The 17,972-nt window shown below is 35.0% G+C and overlaps 2 protein-coding genes across 6 annotated transcripts in view; both read right to left on the minus strand.

Annotated features, from left to right (window-relative positions):
* LOC121988738 (protein transport protein SEC31 homolog B-like) overlaps positions 1–5,389 on the minus strand; it is an 18,023-nt gene extending 12,634 nt beyond the window's left edge. For 2 of the 3 annotated variants that reach the window (XM_042542331.1, XM_042542330.1), the window contains exons 1-9: positions 4,913–5,389; positions 4,765–4,819; positions 4,553–4,675; positions 2,954–3,053; positions 2,819–2,855; positions 2,631–2,736; positions 2,316–2,373; positions 1,485–1,582; positions 1,243–1,362 (exon numbers count right to left, since the gene is read on the minus strand). In XM_042542331.1, coding sequence (XP_042398265.1) covers positions 1,243–1,362; positions 1,485–1,582; positions 2,316–2,373; positions 2,631–2,736; positions 2,819–2,855; positions 2,954–3,053; positions 4,553–4,675; positions 4,765–4,819; positions 4,913–5,229 — 1,014 coding nt within the window. In that variant the 5' untranslated portion in view covers positions 5,230–5,389. The remainder of the gene's footprint in view (positions 1–1,242; positions 1,363–1,484; positions 1,583–2,315; positions 2,374–2,630; positions 2,737–2,818; positions 2,856–2,953; positions 3,054–4,552; positions 4,676–4,764; positions 4,820–4,912) is intronic. The other variant, XM_042542332.1, reaches the window with a different exon arrangement.
* A 609-nt stretch (positions 5,390–5,998) lies between these two features.
* LOC121988739 (kinesin-like protein KIN-14A) lies at positions 5,999–17,002 on the minus strand. 3 transcript variants are annotated; one of them, XM_042542333.1, is made up of 20 exons: positions 16,823–17,002; positions 16,358–16,515; positions 16,103–16,243; positions 15,776–16,022; positions 15,161–15,261; positions 15,034–15,087; positions 13,643–13,714; positions 13,379–13,453; positions 12,794–12,875; positions 12,577–12,672; positions 12,345–12,512; positions 12,150–12,256; positions 11,882–12,057; positions 11,636–11,800; positions 10,277–10,527; positions 10,017–10,180; positions 9,284–9,592; positions 8,849–9,225; positions 8,567–8,748; positions 5,999–6,654 (listed from the first exon to the last, which is right to left on the minus strand). In XM_042542333.1, exons 1-20 carry the CDS (start codon positions 16,908–16,910, stop codon positions 6,581–6,583), a joined length of 3,087 nt encoding a protein of 1,028 aa, XP_042398267.1. In that variant the 5' UTR covers positions 16,911–17,002; the 3' UTR covers positions 5,999–6,580. The 3 variants fall into 3 exon arrangements, with proteins under 3 accessions (XP_042398267.1, XP_042398268.1, XP_042398269.1); XM_042542334.1 differs by having other exon boundaries at positions 9,284–9,589; positions 16,823–17,001; XM_042542335.1 differs by having other exon boundaries at positions 9,392–9,592; positions 16,823–17,001.
* Positions 17,003–17,972: the final 970 nt, after the last annotated feature.

The following is a 17,972-nucleotide window of genomic DNA, read 5'->3' on the forward strand; positions in this document are numbered from 1 at the left end:
AATTTATTCAACTTCACTCTCCCTCACGAGTTTGATTGGAATCTTCTTCTTCCCGAGTCAAAATTTGCTTCCTATGATCTTCTAATTTTCTTTGAGCACTGATTATGTTTATTTTGTATTGGAATCAATAAAAGTTTAATTTCCTTATTTAGTTTTGGATTGGATGTGTTCCCGTATAATGTCTGGTTGTAACTTATTTGATTAACATTTTTTTAATTAATATAATTTATTGAATATATAGCATGATAGAATTTTTTTAAAGTTGTAAGGGAACAGGATGCTAGTGAATAAGCTTGATAATAAACTTTAAGAGTTCATTCATGTTTGCTCAATAGAATAAATATATGAAAATGAGTAAGTTTACACATCAGTGAGCTTGGATGGTTATCGTCAAAACTCATGAACGATTTATGAACAAACTTGTTAATTGACTTGCTAAATCTCAATTATGATTTTTATTTATTTTTTATTCAAATACATTAAATAAATATAATACTCTTAAATTTTTATAATTCTAAGTATCTGTAATATGTTAAAATTAATATACAGTTTGATATATTAAATTAGTAATTTAATTAAATTATAAGGACCATAGTGTCTCTAATTGAGCTCAACAAAAAGCTCAGCTTGGAGTCGATAGCATTTTCAATGAACAAGCTTGAGTTGAAAGTAAATGAAAAAGCTTGAACACAGTCAAGCTCTTCTCGGCTCAATTACACTTCTAATTTTTTATCGATATAATATTTTTTATACCACCCACGTATCCAAGGTTGAAAATCTTGAGTCATATTAGAGTTTTGGTCTTTTAATCAACAAATACAATTTCAACCTCATATGAATTCAAATGAATTTTAATTTATGATCCTTGCATTTGCTAATAAGTCTAATCATATATGAACATATAAAATTGATTGTATATCGTATTCATTCTTAATCAATAGAAACAATATACTGCAAAATAAATTACGAGAACACAAAATATTTCATAATTTGCATACGTATAGATATCAAAATTAAGAAATGAATATACAATTCAATTGAAATTTCAATTAATAATGAATTTCATTCTAATTGTAGAAATGTTATTGTTTTACATAAAGTAATAAATGCTTTTTAAGTGCATTTTATCAAACAATAAGCCACTTTCACCCAATGCACTTTAGCACAAGGTGCATTTTTCAAATGCAAATGCAATGCTAAACACAGCTTAAAAACTATCAGGAGTTAGGTGTCATTCATTACCTGTATGTTGTATATTCCAACTTTGACATCGAATGAAGAAGCTGATATGACTCCTGGAATCTTGGGATACCAGTGAACATCAAAGTTCCAGTTTGTGCTGGCCGGCAACTCACATACTATCTGCATGATGACAATTTAAAAAACAAAAAATAGAAATATATTCTATAACTGAGAAGGATAAATTGGATTGTGAATGTATAAATGCAAGGATATATTCCTTGATAAATTGAGTGCTCGCCTACCTCTCCAGAAGTTGTGTCCCAGCAGATTGTTCTATTATCCTTGGCACAGGTAAGCAAAAAATTACTATCATAGGGACACCATGACATTGCGATTATACCTAATGAACACAAGAAAGTTAATCACATTGAAAACAAGATTGGTACGAAATGTAACTTCCACATTGTAAGCGGTATAACAATCTGAATCAAGGAGAGCATCATGCTTTCCTACTCTGACCAGGATTTAAAATATATGAAAGAATATCCCCAAATGTAAAACTATGCAGTTCCTAGGCATTCGATCAAAACTTCATATGATCCAGTAAAAAATTGCCACATTCCCTTAAAAGACTACATAAATAACTCAAGCTAATGTCTTCTAACAAGACAAGCAGACATCAAAGGGTTGTGTGCAGAACAATATCAAAGTATCTTTTTATCATCATTGTTTGGAAAATAATGTAGCCTCATACAACTAAGCAAGGATACATTTCAGTCATCAAAAATATGCTCTGAAATGTCATTACACACAGACCATCAAGACATAAGCATCAACTATTTGGACTTGGCTACATAAATTTTAAACTCTATTAAAGCTCGATTGCTAAAATATCCAAGCTTAAATACCAGATTGGCAAAATATCAGATGAAATATGCTAGCATTATAACTTGCAGCTAATCAGAATGATTTGAGAAGCAACAAAAATAAGGTGTTTGACTATTTCAAGGTTGGCTAAATAGTTAGGGATTTACTGTTAACCTAATTTTGCTAACAACACTGTGAAAAATTGAAGAGTTGCAAAAATATCTAAATGAAAAGATTGCAAGATGAAGAAAAAATAGTAAAAGAACCTTTAGTATGCCCCACAAACTCTCTTACAGGTGATATAGTTTTTCTCACATCCCAAACCTGTAGATGGAGATAGAAATAACGATAAAATCAAACACATGCAGATTATGCAAAATCCTTTGAATTTCTAATGCTGCTTCAGAATGACATAAAAAAAGAAAATCAGACAAAGAACATATGTAATAATTTATATAAGCCCTCATTAAAAAGCAGAGAAAATCTATAACTTTACAAAGCTAAAAAAGTGTTGGTGATCGTCTGATCAGTCAATGTATAAAAGCAACTACAATCATAAATCATACAGCATGGAACATTACTTTGAGAGAAGGTGAGCTATCATCATCTGATGCCACAATTAACTGGGTGGAAAGGTCAGGATTCCACTGCAGTACAGAGCACCTTGTTCTAGATGAGTCTGCAAAACTGTTGAAGAAAACAAGGGATTAGTAATCCAAGCTTTCCTGAGTGCAATATTTTTCATAATTATGGTCGTAAATAAATTAACCTTGTAACAGGTTTCTGCTGCTTTAGATCCCACACAACTGCAGCAATGAAATGTCAAATGATAAGAAATTGTAAACTACTTGATACCTGTGAGGTTTTAAATTAAAAAAGATTCAGCATAAAAAAAAATAAAAACCTGTTATCCCATTATAAGAAGTGGATGATAATATTTGTTGAAATTTAGGGTTCCATGAAACGAAGGACACTTCAGTTTGGGCTCCAGATCCAACACTCTGCTACATAATATAACAGTAAAGTCTCTAATAAATATCAAATTTAGGTTCACCTAAGCTGTAGAAACAACTTTAGTAATTCATAAAAAATTTGCTAGCTTGAAAAATTCAGCTCACCTGAATCAGGTTGTTCCAGCAACAATTAACTACTATAAAAGGGTAAAAATGGAGGTAGATAAAAGAATTATAAAAAAAAAGCATTGAGATAGCAATCATTACTTGAACAATATTAGTGTCAACAAAGTATTGTTGTCATCGGAAAATAATTGCTTCAAAAACCTATGCTGATGGAAACATTTTTGTTTAATCTTTATGCCAATGTGCATTAAAACTCGATCATATTTACCAAACAGTAGTTCTATTCAATATCTGTAAATAATAAATGGTCAAGGAACACCCAGAGCAATTCATTCATATATGATAACATTTCTTCAGATATGGTGGTCACACTCCCTCGGAATGTCTGATCAATTGATATCAGACCACCCATGTGGTAGTGTTGGTTCAACAGGAGGGAATTATTCTGACATTAACTTTCAACCGGAAGATTCATGCCCATCAAGAACCAGGCTTCAAATACCTGATGCTGATTTTCAGTGTTTGGAAACCAACAAATAGAAGAAACGTTGCATAAGACATAAACTTCTTCCAAAGATGTGAAACAATCTTATTATGGATTTAGGATACAGAATTTTTGAAATTCACATTAACACTAATATAAAGAAAGACAAGTTAACATGTTAATAGTAAAGAATGATGAGCATACTAGGTATGGCATAAATTTAAGCTTTCTTGGCTACTTCGATCAACTAACCAAAGTTTAAAACAGGATCTATTTTGCATTTTTTGAATCCAATGGAAACAATAGAAAAACTTCACCAAAAAATTGTCAAAAAAAATTAGAACTTTCCATTGGAACTAATAATTTCGTGCATTGAACCCGGGATACCACATTATGCAGAAAAACCTAGAACTTTGAAACAAAAATGTCCTATTAGAGCGAGAACAGCCACTAAAAAATAAGTCATATGTGTTGCCGTGTACCGATTCTCACTAGAGACTTCATCAAAATCAATAGTAGTTTTCCTTGCGCATCAGATCTTGACAAGCAATATTAGCAGACTAGGAAAGATGGAAACTTCCTTCACTACAGTTACATTTAACAACTGTGTTTGCAGTAGACACCTGGTTGCTCACGGGTGGAAGGAAAGAGAGCATTTTTTTTTGCATATTATGGTAAACTATAAATTTTCTATACATATAGTGTCATCGTTAGAGAAATAGTTAAATTAGCCCATTTGCTAAATAACAGCATATGCCAATGGGGCCAAGGAATCTTGGATGTTAAGTCAAGTCTGAGGTAAGCGCAATAGAACCATACAAATCTGAGAAATATATTTTTTTTAAGAAAATGAATTCCCCTAAACGCATTAGCGGTTGTACACAAAATACTAATAACCAAAATTTCTATACAGAAATTGTTCCTTAAATTCATGCTTTACCTTCAGAGAGGGGAAAAGATTTGGTTCTGAAGGGTTTGCCAGATCCCAAATGCAAAGCTCCCCTTCATCAGCCCCGGACGCGAGTAGATTTGGTGACAGCGTGCTGAACTCCAGACCACGCACCTGACATGACAAAACCAGCCAATCAAACGAATCGGCAACTTTCAATGCAACGAAGCCCTTGACTTGAAGAAAAAGAGACGGTTACTTACCGATCCCACGTGCTTTTCGAGCTTCGCTACAAAAGCATCATTTTGGTCCTCGGGACTACAATTAGATATGATATATTAATATCCCCATAAGATCCGGACTTTAAGCAATGCCGAGACAAAAGAATTGAAAGAATTAAAGCCAGAGCACCTGATCAGCTTACGGGGATTCCAAACGCCGATGCTGCCGTCAGTGTGACCGCCAGCGATGAGGCCTAAAGAGTACTCCTCGGAGGCAGGGAGGGGCTTCCCCCAAGAAAGGCGATTAAATCGTTCGTCGCTGGGGCAGACGCCGACGACGGGTAGCTCGTGCGCGTCGGACTGGAAGTCGAGCGTGAAGATCTCGAGGTTAGCGGTGGCGCTGAAACTGAGGTCGACGGCGCCGGCCATGGTGCCGGCGGCGAAGTAGGGCGCATCTGGCGCGAAGGAGACGAGCGCCGATCGTGCAGCGCTCTTGATGCAGGCCATGGTGCGAAGCGGAAGGAGGAAGGCGAGATCCCGAGGGAGGGGGCGATGGATCTCTGCTCGATCAAGGAACGCGGAAGAGCCCTAAGCCGGGATCGCAGATCTAAGTCGCCTCGTCCTCAAATCGCTGGCCCCTTCGGTTATGTAGAAAGAGAGTGAGAGACCAACTAGGGATGAAACGCAGGTGAAGGCCGCATGATCGCGTGGAGCACGAATCTTAGAAACGTCCGTGCGAATAATTACTTATTAAGAATTTCTATAATGCACGCTGATATAATTAAATAGCAAAATATAATTCTAAAGTTTATTTTATCAAAATAAAGAATAAATACAAATTAGCGCATCTATAGGATTAAAGAATACACTTTACTATAACTAATATAAATATTTATTATAACTATTCATTTTTAATCAGGTTGACAAACTATATAAAGAAAATAAATCTTATTTAAATTCTCATAGGATAAAAAGAAAGGAGCGAGAACAAAGTTTATTTCCTAATTATTACGATATGATTATAATAAGAAAGTCTTGTGGCCTACTTAAATTAACAAATTTTACTTAACACCAGCAATTCTCTGATTAAAGAATTTAAATTATAAATTAAATAATTTTTGCTACCAAATTGAATACTCTATTTTTGGAAGATATAGACTCAATGTTTTTTTAATCTATCAAATGTATGAAGTTCTTGGAGTTGTTCTTCGAATCTATAGTTCATCGAATGTACCATCTTTGTTTTTTTTTTAAGTTAGAGGGTTTAACCATTACATCTTTGTGATTGCATTTGCAATCACTCAACCCTCCTTGCTCTAAGGTATCATCCAAGCTCCTTCAAAAGCCTAAACATTAAGTCAACTTCGAATCAATAAACTTCCCAAACTCTATTGCCCACTGGCGCGCACAGATCAACTTTTCCACCAAATGACTGAGTAAACACACAACAATTCCAATGGAAACACCATGCAAATACACATCTTGAGTTACAAATATATCTGCTCCGAATACATCGATCAATCAAACTAGACATTTTTTGATCCCACAAATCGTCTTTGTGCAATTGAATCACTTGCATAAGATTGTGATGCTGATCTGAGAAATGCTCTTCATCTCACTCGGAAATAGCAAACTCTGCATGATTTGCTTCACATCCAGAGACATTATGGGGACATGTTCTTTAGTGTCCCTTCAGCTAGCTAAACTAAACATCAAGCTTCCATTTGGAAATAGCAGACTCTGCATGGTTTGCTTCACATCCACAGGCATTCATTGTGATGCAGATTGACAACTTGTTTCTGCGTAAAATCAACCGAGACGAGTCAGCGAACATCAAGATTCTGCAGCAATTCTTCCCTCAAAATCTCTTTGTTGCCTTTGCAGATGGACACGCTGATGGAGGTGTTCTCATATTTTGAAGATTTCTTGAAGCTGGCAAGAATCAACAAAATTAGGGTGAATTTCTACGAGTATATTGTCAGCAAAATTATTGTAATCATTCTCATCTCTAGTGTTCCTCCATTAAGCTATATGATCTGCCACATCACTAATAATATTCAAATTATATATTAACTAGATACAAATGGAAATGATTAGACATGGTTCATAAGAAATAGATTTAAAACTTGACACAGGACTTTTGAAACATGCATAAAATGAGATCAAACATCACAGGCTTAGATGCCCACAAGCCGTAATCATTCTCATCTCTAGTGTTCCTCCATTAAGCTATATGATCTGCCACATCACTAATAATATTCAAATTATATATTAACTAGATACAAATGGAAATGATTAGACATGGTTCATAAGAAATAGATTTAAAACTTGACACAGGACTTTTGAAACATGCATAAAATGAGATCAAACATCATAGGCTTAGATGCCCACAAGCCGTGTTCATTTAGAAGGTTCACATACCCACAAGCTTTTAGTCAGGCATTTAATTATAGAGATGTCACTAGAAGGTGTCTTCTTTGCTGTGATAAAACTCAAATTCATCATCAGCCATTCTCCAGTTTATGGCCGAGAAAATGAAATATTGGATCCTCCATAGAATTTATGTTGGGACAAATGCCAAACAACTATGTAGTCATGCAATTGTGATTGGCTAGGACGATGTGCAAATTCAAGGAAAGAATGGGTTGATAAAAATTGTTTACAAATTCTAATGTTGAATAATTTACCAAATCATGCACACAACTTTTAGAAACACTCAAAACGTACACCCAAAGGGCACACTTGTTCCCCAAAATGCTCCTTCGCCCATTGCAACCAGAATTAAAGTGTTGGATTGGTTTTTTGTTGCCTGAACCAAACTGAACTAAGGCAAAAAGCAGAAACTTAGTTATTTCATCATGAATGACTTTAAAGAGCTCAAATTTATTTCAAATTTGCACAGTCACACTCCTAGTGATCCCCTGAATTCGTTCATATTTTCTTTCTAAATTTGAAGTCCTTAAGCACTCAGATTTATTCTAAATTTACTTTGTTGCATTCTTGATGGTCACCTGAATCCATCTATGTTATTATTATTTTTAATTTAGAGCCCTTTTGGTTTATTATTAGGAATCCAAGAACTTTAGAGCCAGCAAATACTTTTGATCAAGGGTGTTCATCAAATACTTTTGGCATAAAGTCATTAATGACGCTAAGGGCGAAAATAATAATAAAAATTCCATGGATTTAGGAGACTATCAAGAATACAATAATGTAAATTTAGATCAAATCTAAGCTCTTTAAGATTATCAATAAGCCGTTCCCAAAAAATCTTTGAATCATTAATGGCAAAAAGTCAGACCCTAAAACTCTAAAGGATTCCAAATCTGGAAAAAAAAACATGAATAGATTCAAGGGATCACCAGGAGTGCAACAACATAATTTGGTACAAATTTGAACTATAAAATAAATGACTATTGAGAGAAAATGTTTAATGAGATAATCAAATTTTCGTCATTGTTCAATTTAGCTCAGGCAAACCCAAACTTGTTCAGTAGTTTAGTTTTGGGCTGCAATGGGCGGAGGGACATTTTGGGAAACAACTGCACTCTTTTATAAATATCAAACTTGAGTGCATGTTTTAAGTATTTCTTAAAGCCGAGTGCATGAATTCGTAAATTACAGAAAGGAAAACAATTGTATTAGTAAAATATTTATATATATATATCTGAGGCATGGCTATACTTGGCATTGAAGAAACCTTTATGCATAGTAAGACTTTCATGATTGTATGTGCACTTTTTAGTATCTATTGCTAAATCTACTCTGGCACAGGTAGATTATAGGTAGATTCTCTAGATATTGAGAGATAAAGAAAGAATAAAGGATTTAGATTTCCACTCACTTGAATCAATTGACTTTCCACCAATTGATGTCCTCCTTGATACACTTGAGCCTAATGTCTCGATAGTAGTCAAAGATTGGCGCCTTCTTAATTTTGCATCACTGATAATTGGCGTCTTCTCATCAAAGTTGGTCTTTTTGACAAATTTTGAGGTGGGTGTTTCTGTAGGACACATATTGTTCCTGAACATTTATAGATAGTTACAAGTCAACTAAATCTGAGTGTTTCCAGAAAAGAAAGTTGCTGACTGTGTCATAATTGCCACTATATCTAATCTACTACCTCTTCTCGGAGACATTGATCAGTCTGCCAATTGTCTGCAAGGATTTCCTCAAGTGAGATCCTTTGCTGATGGAAACTTTATTAAAACTTCTGTTGATAATTGATGTTCTGGTAGGAGTAGTAATCACATCAAACTTTCTTGCTCGATCAGGGGATCTTTGTTCTATTCTAGAACCACCTTCAATCCTTGGGATCCTACTCTCTGCATGTGCGGTTTGGCTACTTGGCAAAGGTTGATGGGGATCCTTGCCACTGCCACCAGCTACAGGGTTCTCATTGTTCATGTCAGCATTCACTTCTGAGACATCTAGCAAAACCACATTTCCGCAATTATTTTCAATCTCCACGGGTGCTTCTGGACACACTTTTGATGATTGCTGCAACATGAGAAACTAATGAGAATAAAATAGAGAAGCTAAACTAAAGATTGCTTACATCTGAATCTGCATTTCTTTTTGCTTGCTGATTCTTTTCACAACTTAGTCCTTCATAACTCAATTTGCTATTACAAACTAAACTATACTCTGAAGTATATTTTAGCACCTGCATATCATCCGGATTGTTTGATGCTCTAATCTTTGAAGTACTAGTGTTCTCAATGCTCAACCTTCGTGGACGTGGTGGAGTGCGATCAATCATTTTTCTTGACCTCTCTGCTACAGGAGTATGTTCTTTTGTCTTAGGTGCATGCATAACCTTGTTTCCTTCCTTGGTAGCCAAAGCCTTCTTGAGATTGTCTATCTGCTGATGAATCCATGGTTAGGACTTCCAGATTACAAAGAACAAAAGCATATACAATGGGGAAAGAAAAAATGTGTTCACTTAAATAAATTAAATAAACTGATCTTGAAAAAACTAAAAAACATGTAGGTGCTCCTTGACCCACTGCCATCCTTAGCTACAAAATAAAGGTGCAACATTTATATATTTCTAGAAATCATTTCCTTTACTTTAATAAAAGAATAAAAATAAAAATATTACTCATAACAGAATGCTTCAACAAATTGTGGAACCACTAATATGGCTCATTCAATTATCTTAATATATTGGCACCTAATAGTGAGTGGATCCCCCACAACAGAACACATACAAGAAATGCAGAAATGAAGTATTCAAAATCTAAAATGTTTAAAACACTATAAAATGGTGCCAAAAAGAATTGTGATACCTGGTCTTTTAGTTCCTGGATTTCACTGCTTTCCTTGTTTTGGCGAGGAGTACCGAGTTCAACTGTTGATGTTCTTTGTGCAAATTTAAGTGTACTAATTGTTTCTCCATAAGAATCTGCTTCCGGGCTTACATGAGCAAGCATCAACATCTTTGCATTTCCACCTAGTAGTTAAAAGACAAACAGAAGATTTGAATGAAAACATATGCTCAATTTAGTTATGAGATGAGCGATAGAAAGGATTGCATGTGGTTCAGAACCTAGTGAGTTCTGTAGGAGTTGTGTAAGCTTGCTATTTCTATATGGAATGTGGGAATTCTTCTGAGCCAAGGCCATAATAACATCTCCCAAACAAGAAAGTGATTTGTTAATAAATTGAGCTTCCTTCAAAGTATCCCCTGTGGCTTCTGATTTATCCACTCTCTCACTACCTGCAAGGTCAACTAAATGCAGGCAACTGGTTGTTGTGTTTCCAGACATGTCTTTACCATGCACATGAACTGTCAAGACACTGCTCATAAATACAAGTTAAAATCAGTAGTACAAATATTAGAAGAAACACAACTATCCATAAGAAAGGTTTAATTACTAGTCTATTGCAAACTTTTGAGGTTATAATAAACATTTTATGAACTTTTACTTTTTAATAAATACATCACGTTCTATCAATTACATGACATCATATGTCATTTTGACACATTATTAAATTCTCTAATGATCAAGTTTGTCTTCTGTCAAGAAAAAATTGATTTATTTTAAATTTTGTAAAAAAGAATAATTGTTGATTCAGTAGACAGACATAACATTCTTCAAAACAATGCATTCTGCAAGTTAGTTTGTTGTTAGATCTGTTACAAAGTTGTTTTCAGATGACATTCTTTAATGATTAAGAATGTCATATATTACTGCTTCTATCAAACAAAAGTTGATTTATTTTTTCTCTGAAAATTGTGATTAGAATTGATGAATTAATAGGCAGCTAATATTCTTCAAAACAATGTCATTCTATGAATTAGTTCGTTGGTAGATTTGTTACAAAGTAATTTTCATATTACATTACCTCATATATGTATGATTAAATTTTTAATTCTTTCTTCAAACTAGTATTTTTGTATGCCATTTTATGTCATTTTGACAATTCATTAAATTCTCCAACGATCAAATATGTAAGAGTATCATTTTTGTGGCATTTTATTTCATCTGTGACACTTCATTAAATTCTCCAATGATCAAGTATGCCAAAGTATTAATTTCGTATGACATTTTATGACAGTTTGATACTTCGTTAAATTCTCAAATAAGCAAATAAGTATATATTAACACTTCTATAGTTCTATTAGAATTGTTAAATGAGTATATGATGAACGTAATATTCATAAAAATGTTATTCTGTGTGTTAAGCCATGACTTTGCCAGATTTGTTACAAAGTTAAAAATGTGATGTGTGATAAAACTGAAAATCCATGATAGATTTGGTAGCCTCTCAAAAGTTCATGATATATTTGTTACAGAGTAAAAAAAATGTGATGTACATTAAAAATGAAAATTCATGATACCTTTGATAAAACCTAAAAAATTCATGATAGATCTAGCATTTAACATAATAAATTCTTAGGTACCTGTGTGAGCGGCTGCTTCTATGGTTCATTGCAGTTGAGCTAAATGCCCGGTTCTTCTCTCCCAATCTCATCAAATTTAGAACATCAGCACTAGACTGAACAGACTGCATGGTGGCATTAGGAATGCTCAGCCCACCAAATCCCAAGGCATTCCTGATCTCTAACGTACTATTATAGTCAATCAACAATTGAAAAAAAAATTAATGGGCAACTGAAGTAAACTTGGGATGAAACTCAAAAGGATATTTTGAATTTGTTGCATCTTGACAGAGGAGGTCCCGGACTATCTCGTTATAGATCTCGACCATCTGTACATATATTTCATATGTGATGTCCTCGCGAACGCTGGATATGTGAAAGAGATCATTCAGAGCCATGTGATTGATTCCAGTTTCCTCACATAAACCGGTTGATGTTCCACACTATTTCAATATCAATATACTAGAATAGTAAGTATCAAGAATTAAGATTTATCATTCATCAAGAACTGCAAATAAAAACTTAATATTTGTACCATGGTATAAGTTTTACCAGCCCCTGTTTGCCCATAAGCAAATATGCATACATTATACCCATCCATGACAGATCTTATTAAAGCTTGAGTTTCATTGTAGACTTCACCTGGATATTTAGATTTAGACATGAGTTAGTTTTCACTTTCATCAGTTGCTTCAGTGGCCAAGATGATAATAGAGTTGTAGATTGTTACATTGAGTAGTTTGTGGACCAAATACTTTGTTAAACTGGAAAACTTTGCGTGTATTGTGTGGTCTGTATGGATCAAAGACCATCAAAGAACCATCATTCCCTATGTACTCTATACAACTTTCTTGTGAATTGAAGATTGGTCTGATCCTGCAGAATACTCGAATATTTCCTGGAGAAAGGAAGTTAGATATCTGATTTGATCCATTCTATCTGTGCAAATGGAGGAAATCTACCTTTTAGTTCTTGAAGAATATTATACAAATTTCTATTTTCTTTGATGGCCTGATGGTATCCAGAAGCAGCAACAGATAACTCATGAATCTGTGTTGCTAAATAACATAGACAACAGAGAACAAGTTTAGCAGATAAGATTAATTCAGCATATCTTCAGAAAAGTGCCAGCATATAGTCGTCAGTTACTAATAATACAAATAACAATCACTTATCTACCTAATTGTATGAAATCTTTTTGTATCTGGGTTTGCAAATTGATGAATTCTGCTCTGGCTTCTGACAAAAGAATCTTCAGTTCCTGCAGAGTAAGTGAAACTTCTCCAGATTAGCTAAATTGTCAAATTAAACTTGCATCGAATCTGACATATGTACCTTTGATGCACTGCAGTTACAGAACAATTATAGAAGAAGGGTGATAAATAGACTGATTATTTTATATTATGATCTAAAAAACACAAAGGTAATATCCTCAAAATGCTTGTCAGAAGTTGTCTTCAGAACAAATCTAATGTAGGACTTCTCCTCAAATATGGATTCACTAAAAGCATGAGTCAACTTAAAGACCATTTGTGATTAGGAAAGAGAAATTAGAGGTAGTTAGGAATATGTCTGAGCAATGTCCTTGATGTGATTCTTCTTGTTCATTTACTCAAGCATTACCATCTACTTGTATCATTTATTCTGTAGTAACTTGACACGATCCATTCTTCCATTTAATGTGCTTATAAATGAATGAAGGTCTATGTTTGACTATATTCTAAGGAAAATTAGAAGCTCATTATTCATACAAGCACATAATACCACTAATTCCTTTTCTTGTGCTTCCAATTGATTCCAATAGTTGTAATCACCATGTTCCAAGGGCAAACTACGATGCTGCAAATCCAAATAAATATGTTGTCAGCAATTTCGTTAAGATAAGGAACTTATCAAGCAATTATATTCTTTTTTTTCATATAGATCAAACTTTACTCCATTTACTGGAACAAGTATTAATTAATTATTATCTGAAAAGTGCTTTTAGGTCAGATTAAAATGATTAAGAGTCAGATAAAGAAGATGTACCTTATCTAGTAAGTTGGTTGAACATCTACCTTTGGAATTTCCTTTCAACCAAAGGTCTTGAATGAATGATAACTTCAAAAATGCAGAAACAGGACTAAGATTAGACTTATACATACCTTGCAGAACTTCCAACAATAACCAAACACATGTAGCAGCAAGGATTCAGGAAAAAAATTGAAGCACAAGCTTACCATTCCTATAGTTACTTGAAATATGCACAACATAAAAGCATGGAAAGAATAATACATGCATAAAATTAAATGAATATCCCGTATCTTTTATGCTAATAGGTGTTGCTATATCCTTAATAAAAAAAAAAATCCAAGCTGTATGTGTGAATTTAATGGCAATTGTAGAAATTAAATCATTTAATTGTCTATTTGAAAATAAGCAAAACACTTCTGGTGCATAATTTGTACTTCAGTTAGATAAAGATGAATTGAACATTTTATAATCATTTGCAAATGTTGGAACTTTGTTTTCTAGATGATCCATTAATAATTTTATTGATGGCACTTCCTTGTCTGTTTAACAATCAGTACTTGATTTTTCACAATTTTCAAGTATAACCCTCCTGCAGCCGCATCGGCTCATGCATGATTACATAAGGATTTATGATCACATTGCATCTTCTTATGATTACATAAGGATTTATGTGGGCTAAACCATAGTTATATTGAATCAAAAAATGGTTGAATTAGTGGATCAATTGGTTGAATTGTATCATACTGAGAACTAGCACAAATAATATGATTCATTGGATTGACCTCTTAATAGGTCAATTGCATATTTAATATAACAATCTTTTACATGGTGAGGTTGTGCCAAGCACAGCCCAACCCATGTTAGGCCAACCCATTTGGTAGTTGATACTTCTACACGGCTTCACCCAACACAATCTCGGTGCATTACCCAACCCTAAATAGGATCAGGTTGGAATAGTGCAACCAACAGTCAGATCAAACACACAGCCTGGAGGAGTATCAGGTTAGGTTGTGTCATCGGATCACTATATAAAATTTTGCGAAAAGAAAATGATGATCCAAAATCAATAACCTTCTTACATGAGAAGATGATTATAGTGCACTGATCATGTCTATATTCAGAATCTTTCTCGGATACAAGAAAAGTAACAAAGCATTGATGAATTTAAATTCAATTTCAGTGCTAGATATTAAATACAATTACTATATCTACAATGATTATTAGATTAAAAAAGGTTAATTTATCACTATTAAGCGATATAAAAAGAATCTTGAGGTCTTAGAACTTATGTTGGCATTCACATCAACTAAAATGATGCACTTAAATTTGCTTTGCATCTTTTCTCCTCTTAATCAGATTTTACAAGTAACTGGTGAATATGTTTGCATTTGCATTAAATCATGTACCTGTTGATCATCCAAACAACTTGACATTATTTTGCTGAATAACTTAGCACGGTCCTGCCATGGAAAGGTTAGTTTAAGATAAAAGTATCTTAAGTATGAATGAGATATAGTAAAAAATGAAGTTTACTGTTTTTCCGTCATTCCATGAATCCACAAGGCTTTGATCAATGTTCTCTTTTGAATTCAACATCAAATTGGAAAGCACTGTGACAAGGGAGCCTAATGCATCTGGATAAATAAGGAACAAAATAAGAACCATAGGGCAGTTCTTGGATGTTCTAATAAATAGCATTCATTTATCTACTATAGATAATTAAACTTCTTAAGAGAAGCATCAAGAAGTGCTCTTGGATGTTCTAAAAAATGGCACTCATTGACCTACCATGGGGAATTACACTTCTTGAGATAAGAAACTATGGCAGGTATAAACTAATGTTTAAAACACTTTGAACGGGAATAGATAATTTTTTATATTGACCTGTCATGGATCAGAATTCCAATTGGCAAAATTTATGGAACTGTCAGGTCTCCTCTAAGTAGCCCTACCACTTTCCTTCTTACGTTACTAATTTTACCACATTTAAGTTAACAGTAGTTCAGTAAACTGCCTAAACTATGTAATTCCATTTCATATTATCAAGCAGAGGAGTTACTTTTTATATTTAAGAATTGTTTATGCGATGCTATGATGTCAGAATTCATTTGTTCTAAGAATTGGTTTCAATCAAATTATAACTAACACCTTGATCATTTAGATCCTTGGCCTTGGTGGATTGTTGCATCTTGGCAGTTGACATATCTAAACATTTGCTACGAAGAGATCCAGATGAGGTAACATGTGGTTTGATTCGTGAAGTGGATAGTAGAGGAAGTGGAGATTTGAGATGCTTCCACCCATTACCACCATTGGATTGCTGGAAATCATGATAGGTTTTTAAAGTGAGAATGCAATCGACAACTTTAGCAGCCGAACCAATCTCCTCATTATCCTGTTACAAAATGATTGTTTCCGTGAAAAGTGAAACAACTTGAAGAAAATATTTTATGCCCATGGTTAACAATGCCTAACCCTTTCAAGATCTGAAGCCTCGAAGCTTGGCAGCTTGAGTTCCTCAACCGCGACTAAGAAGTTTCGAATGTTCTCGAAATATTGATAGGCGGGTAAAGGTTGGGTGTCCCAGGCGGTGCCTGCGGATTGATTTACAACCACCTTTACAAAGCATCAGAGAAGAAGAAAAGAAAAGAAAGAAGATGTTAGATCATAGTGAAAAAAAAGGAACGATGCGACCATGGGAAAAAAAATGAAGCCAACTGATCACATTACTTTGGGAATAGCACCAGGCTGAATCTTGTTGATGGCATTGCAAAGGACGATGCCACTCCTCAAACAGGCATGAAATTCCTTCTCAGTGGGCAGAGGAGGCAATCGAAGAGGTCCCACGATACTCTCGAGCCAGCTGGCGGCTTCATATCGCCTCAGAGCTGCCAAAATTGGAACAAGATTTCCTCAGATTCTAAGTAAAAAATCTATAATCGATCAAATGAACTCAATCTGCAAAAAGAAACCTATATTGTTGGCAAAAAAAAATCACAAACCGAATAACCCCCAGACTCGGATAGGGAATGAAAATGCGTAGTTTTCAAACCATAAAGTATACTTTTCGGCACAGAAAAACCCAAACTTTAGTAGAAGCTTTTCTGTGCGAGGAGAGGGGAAAAACACGACCCCGTTTCGGAAACAAAACCGAGAGCGACTAGAAGTATACGGATAAAGAAGAAGGTAGCGCACCAGCTTCTTCGGCCTTTCTCGAGCCTAACCGGCCATCGCGAAAGGACAACCTGCAAGGCTCCTCGTTTCTTCGCCCCCCGTCTTCCATTCTTCTTCTTCTTCGAGCAAATGAAGAGTGCGGTAGGCAAGAACGGAAAGAAAGCGTTTCGCGATTGCTGGGCGAGGAAGTGGAAAAGGAAACTGCGAGATTGGAAGGTTCAAAATATAGAAATGAATGGAGAGAGAGACAGAGTTCGAATTCGAATCGGTAGGTCCGCTGCCGACGATAATGCCGTTGACAAACGATCCGAACCCTTAAACCTTGGCCCTCATCGTTGGAGCTTCAATCGACGGACAATACCAGTCGCGATAGATCGCCACCTCAGCCCTCAAGCAACTGATCGATCGTATGCTAGATTTGGTTCAGGGATGTCAACGGGCAGTTGTCGCGTCGATCCGCATATATATCCGAATCGATGCGACTGTATAATTGAATCACGGTGGAACGAAAACACTTGTGCTCGACTCTCGACTCAACCCGACCGTGCGTGCGTGCTATTCTCGGGTTGATCCCGTTAGTTATGTAGCACGACTTGAGTCTGCTCAAGTTGCGTCATGTCTGCCTCCAATGAGATCAGATCCTCTCGTCTAAAAAAAATAGATCAGGAAATATACCACTAATAATTATAGTTGAATCGTATTACAATCTCTCCTTGAGGTTCAGGTGATCCAGTTGGTTATGTAGCACGACTAGAGTCTACTCAACTTGCATGATGTCTGTCTCAAATGAGATCAGATCCTCTAGTCCAAAAAAAAATAATAAATAAGAAATGAACCACTTATAATTATAATCGGATCGTATTGCAATCCCTCTCTAGGATTCACCATCCCTCCGAGTTATAGTTTAGACCAGAGCAGGTGGTCGGAGGCCTCCGACGATTAACAAGTGGTCAGGCTACCTAGCACTGAGCTAAGGTGGCCTCCGGTCACCCATTCCAACCCAAACTATAAACTAAAGAACAATGAACTTATAGAGGGATCATAACTAATTATGGTTGGATCGCGACCATGATCCAACCATAATTGTAAATGATTCATCCCCTAATCCACTTTTTTTTTACCAAGAGATATGGCCTTGCCCCAAATGCTCGGAGCTCAATTCCAACCTATT

The sequence above is a fragment of the Zingiber officinale genome, chromosome 6B (genome assembly GCF_018446385.1).
Source record: "Zingiber officinale cultivar Zhangliang chromosome 6B, Zo_v1.1, whole genome shotgun sequence".
NCBI classification, from domain to species: domain Eukaryota; kingdom Viridiplantae; phylum Streptophyta; class Magnoliopsida; order Zingiberales; family Zingiberaceae; genus Zingiber; species Zingiber officinale.

Excerpts from the sequence above, each read along its gene's own strand:
- LOC121988739 (XM_042542333.1), bottom strand. The coding sequence starts at position 16,910 with ATGGAAGACGGGGGGCGAAGAAACGAGGAGCCTTGCAGGTTGTCCTTT. Across the intron at positions 15,262-15,775 it reads CAAGGATCTAAATGATCAAG|ATGCATTAGGCTCCCTTGTC; the intron begins GTGTTAGTTATA and ends TTATTTATCCAG. Across the intron at positions 12,257-12,344 it reads TGGTCCACAAACTACTCAAT|GTGAAGTCTACAATGAAACT; the intron begins GTAACAATCTAC and ends CTAAATATCCAG.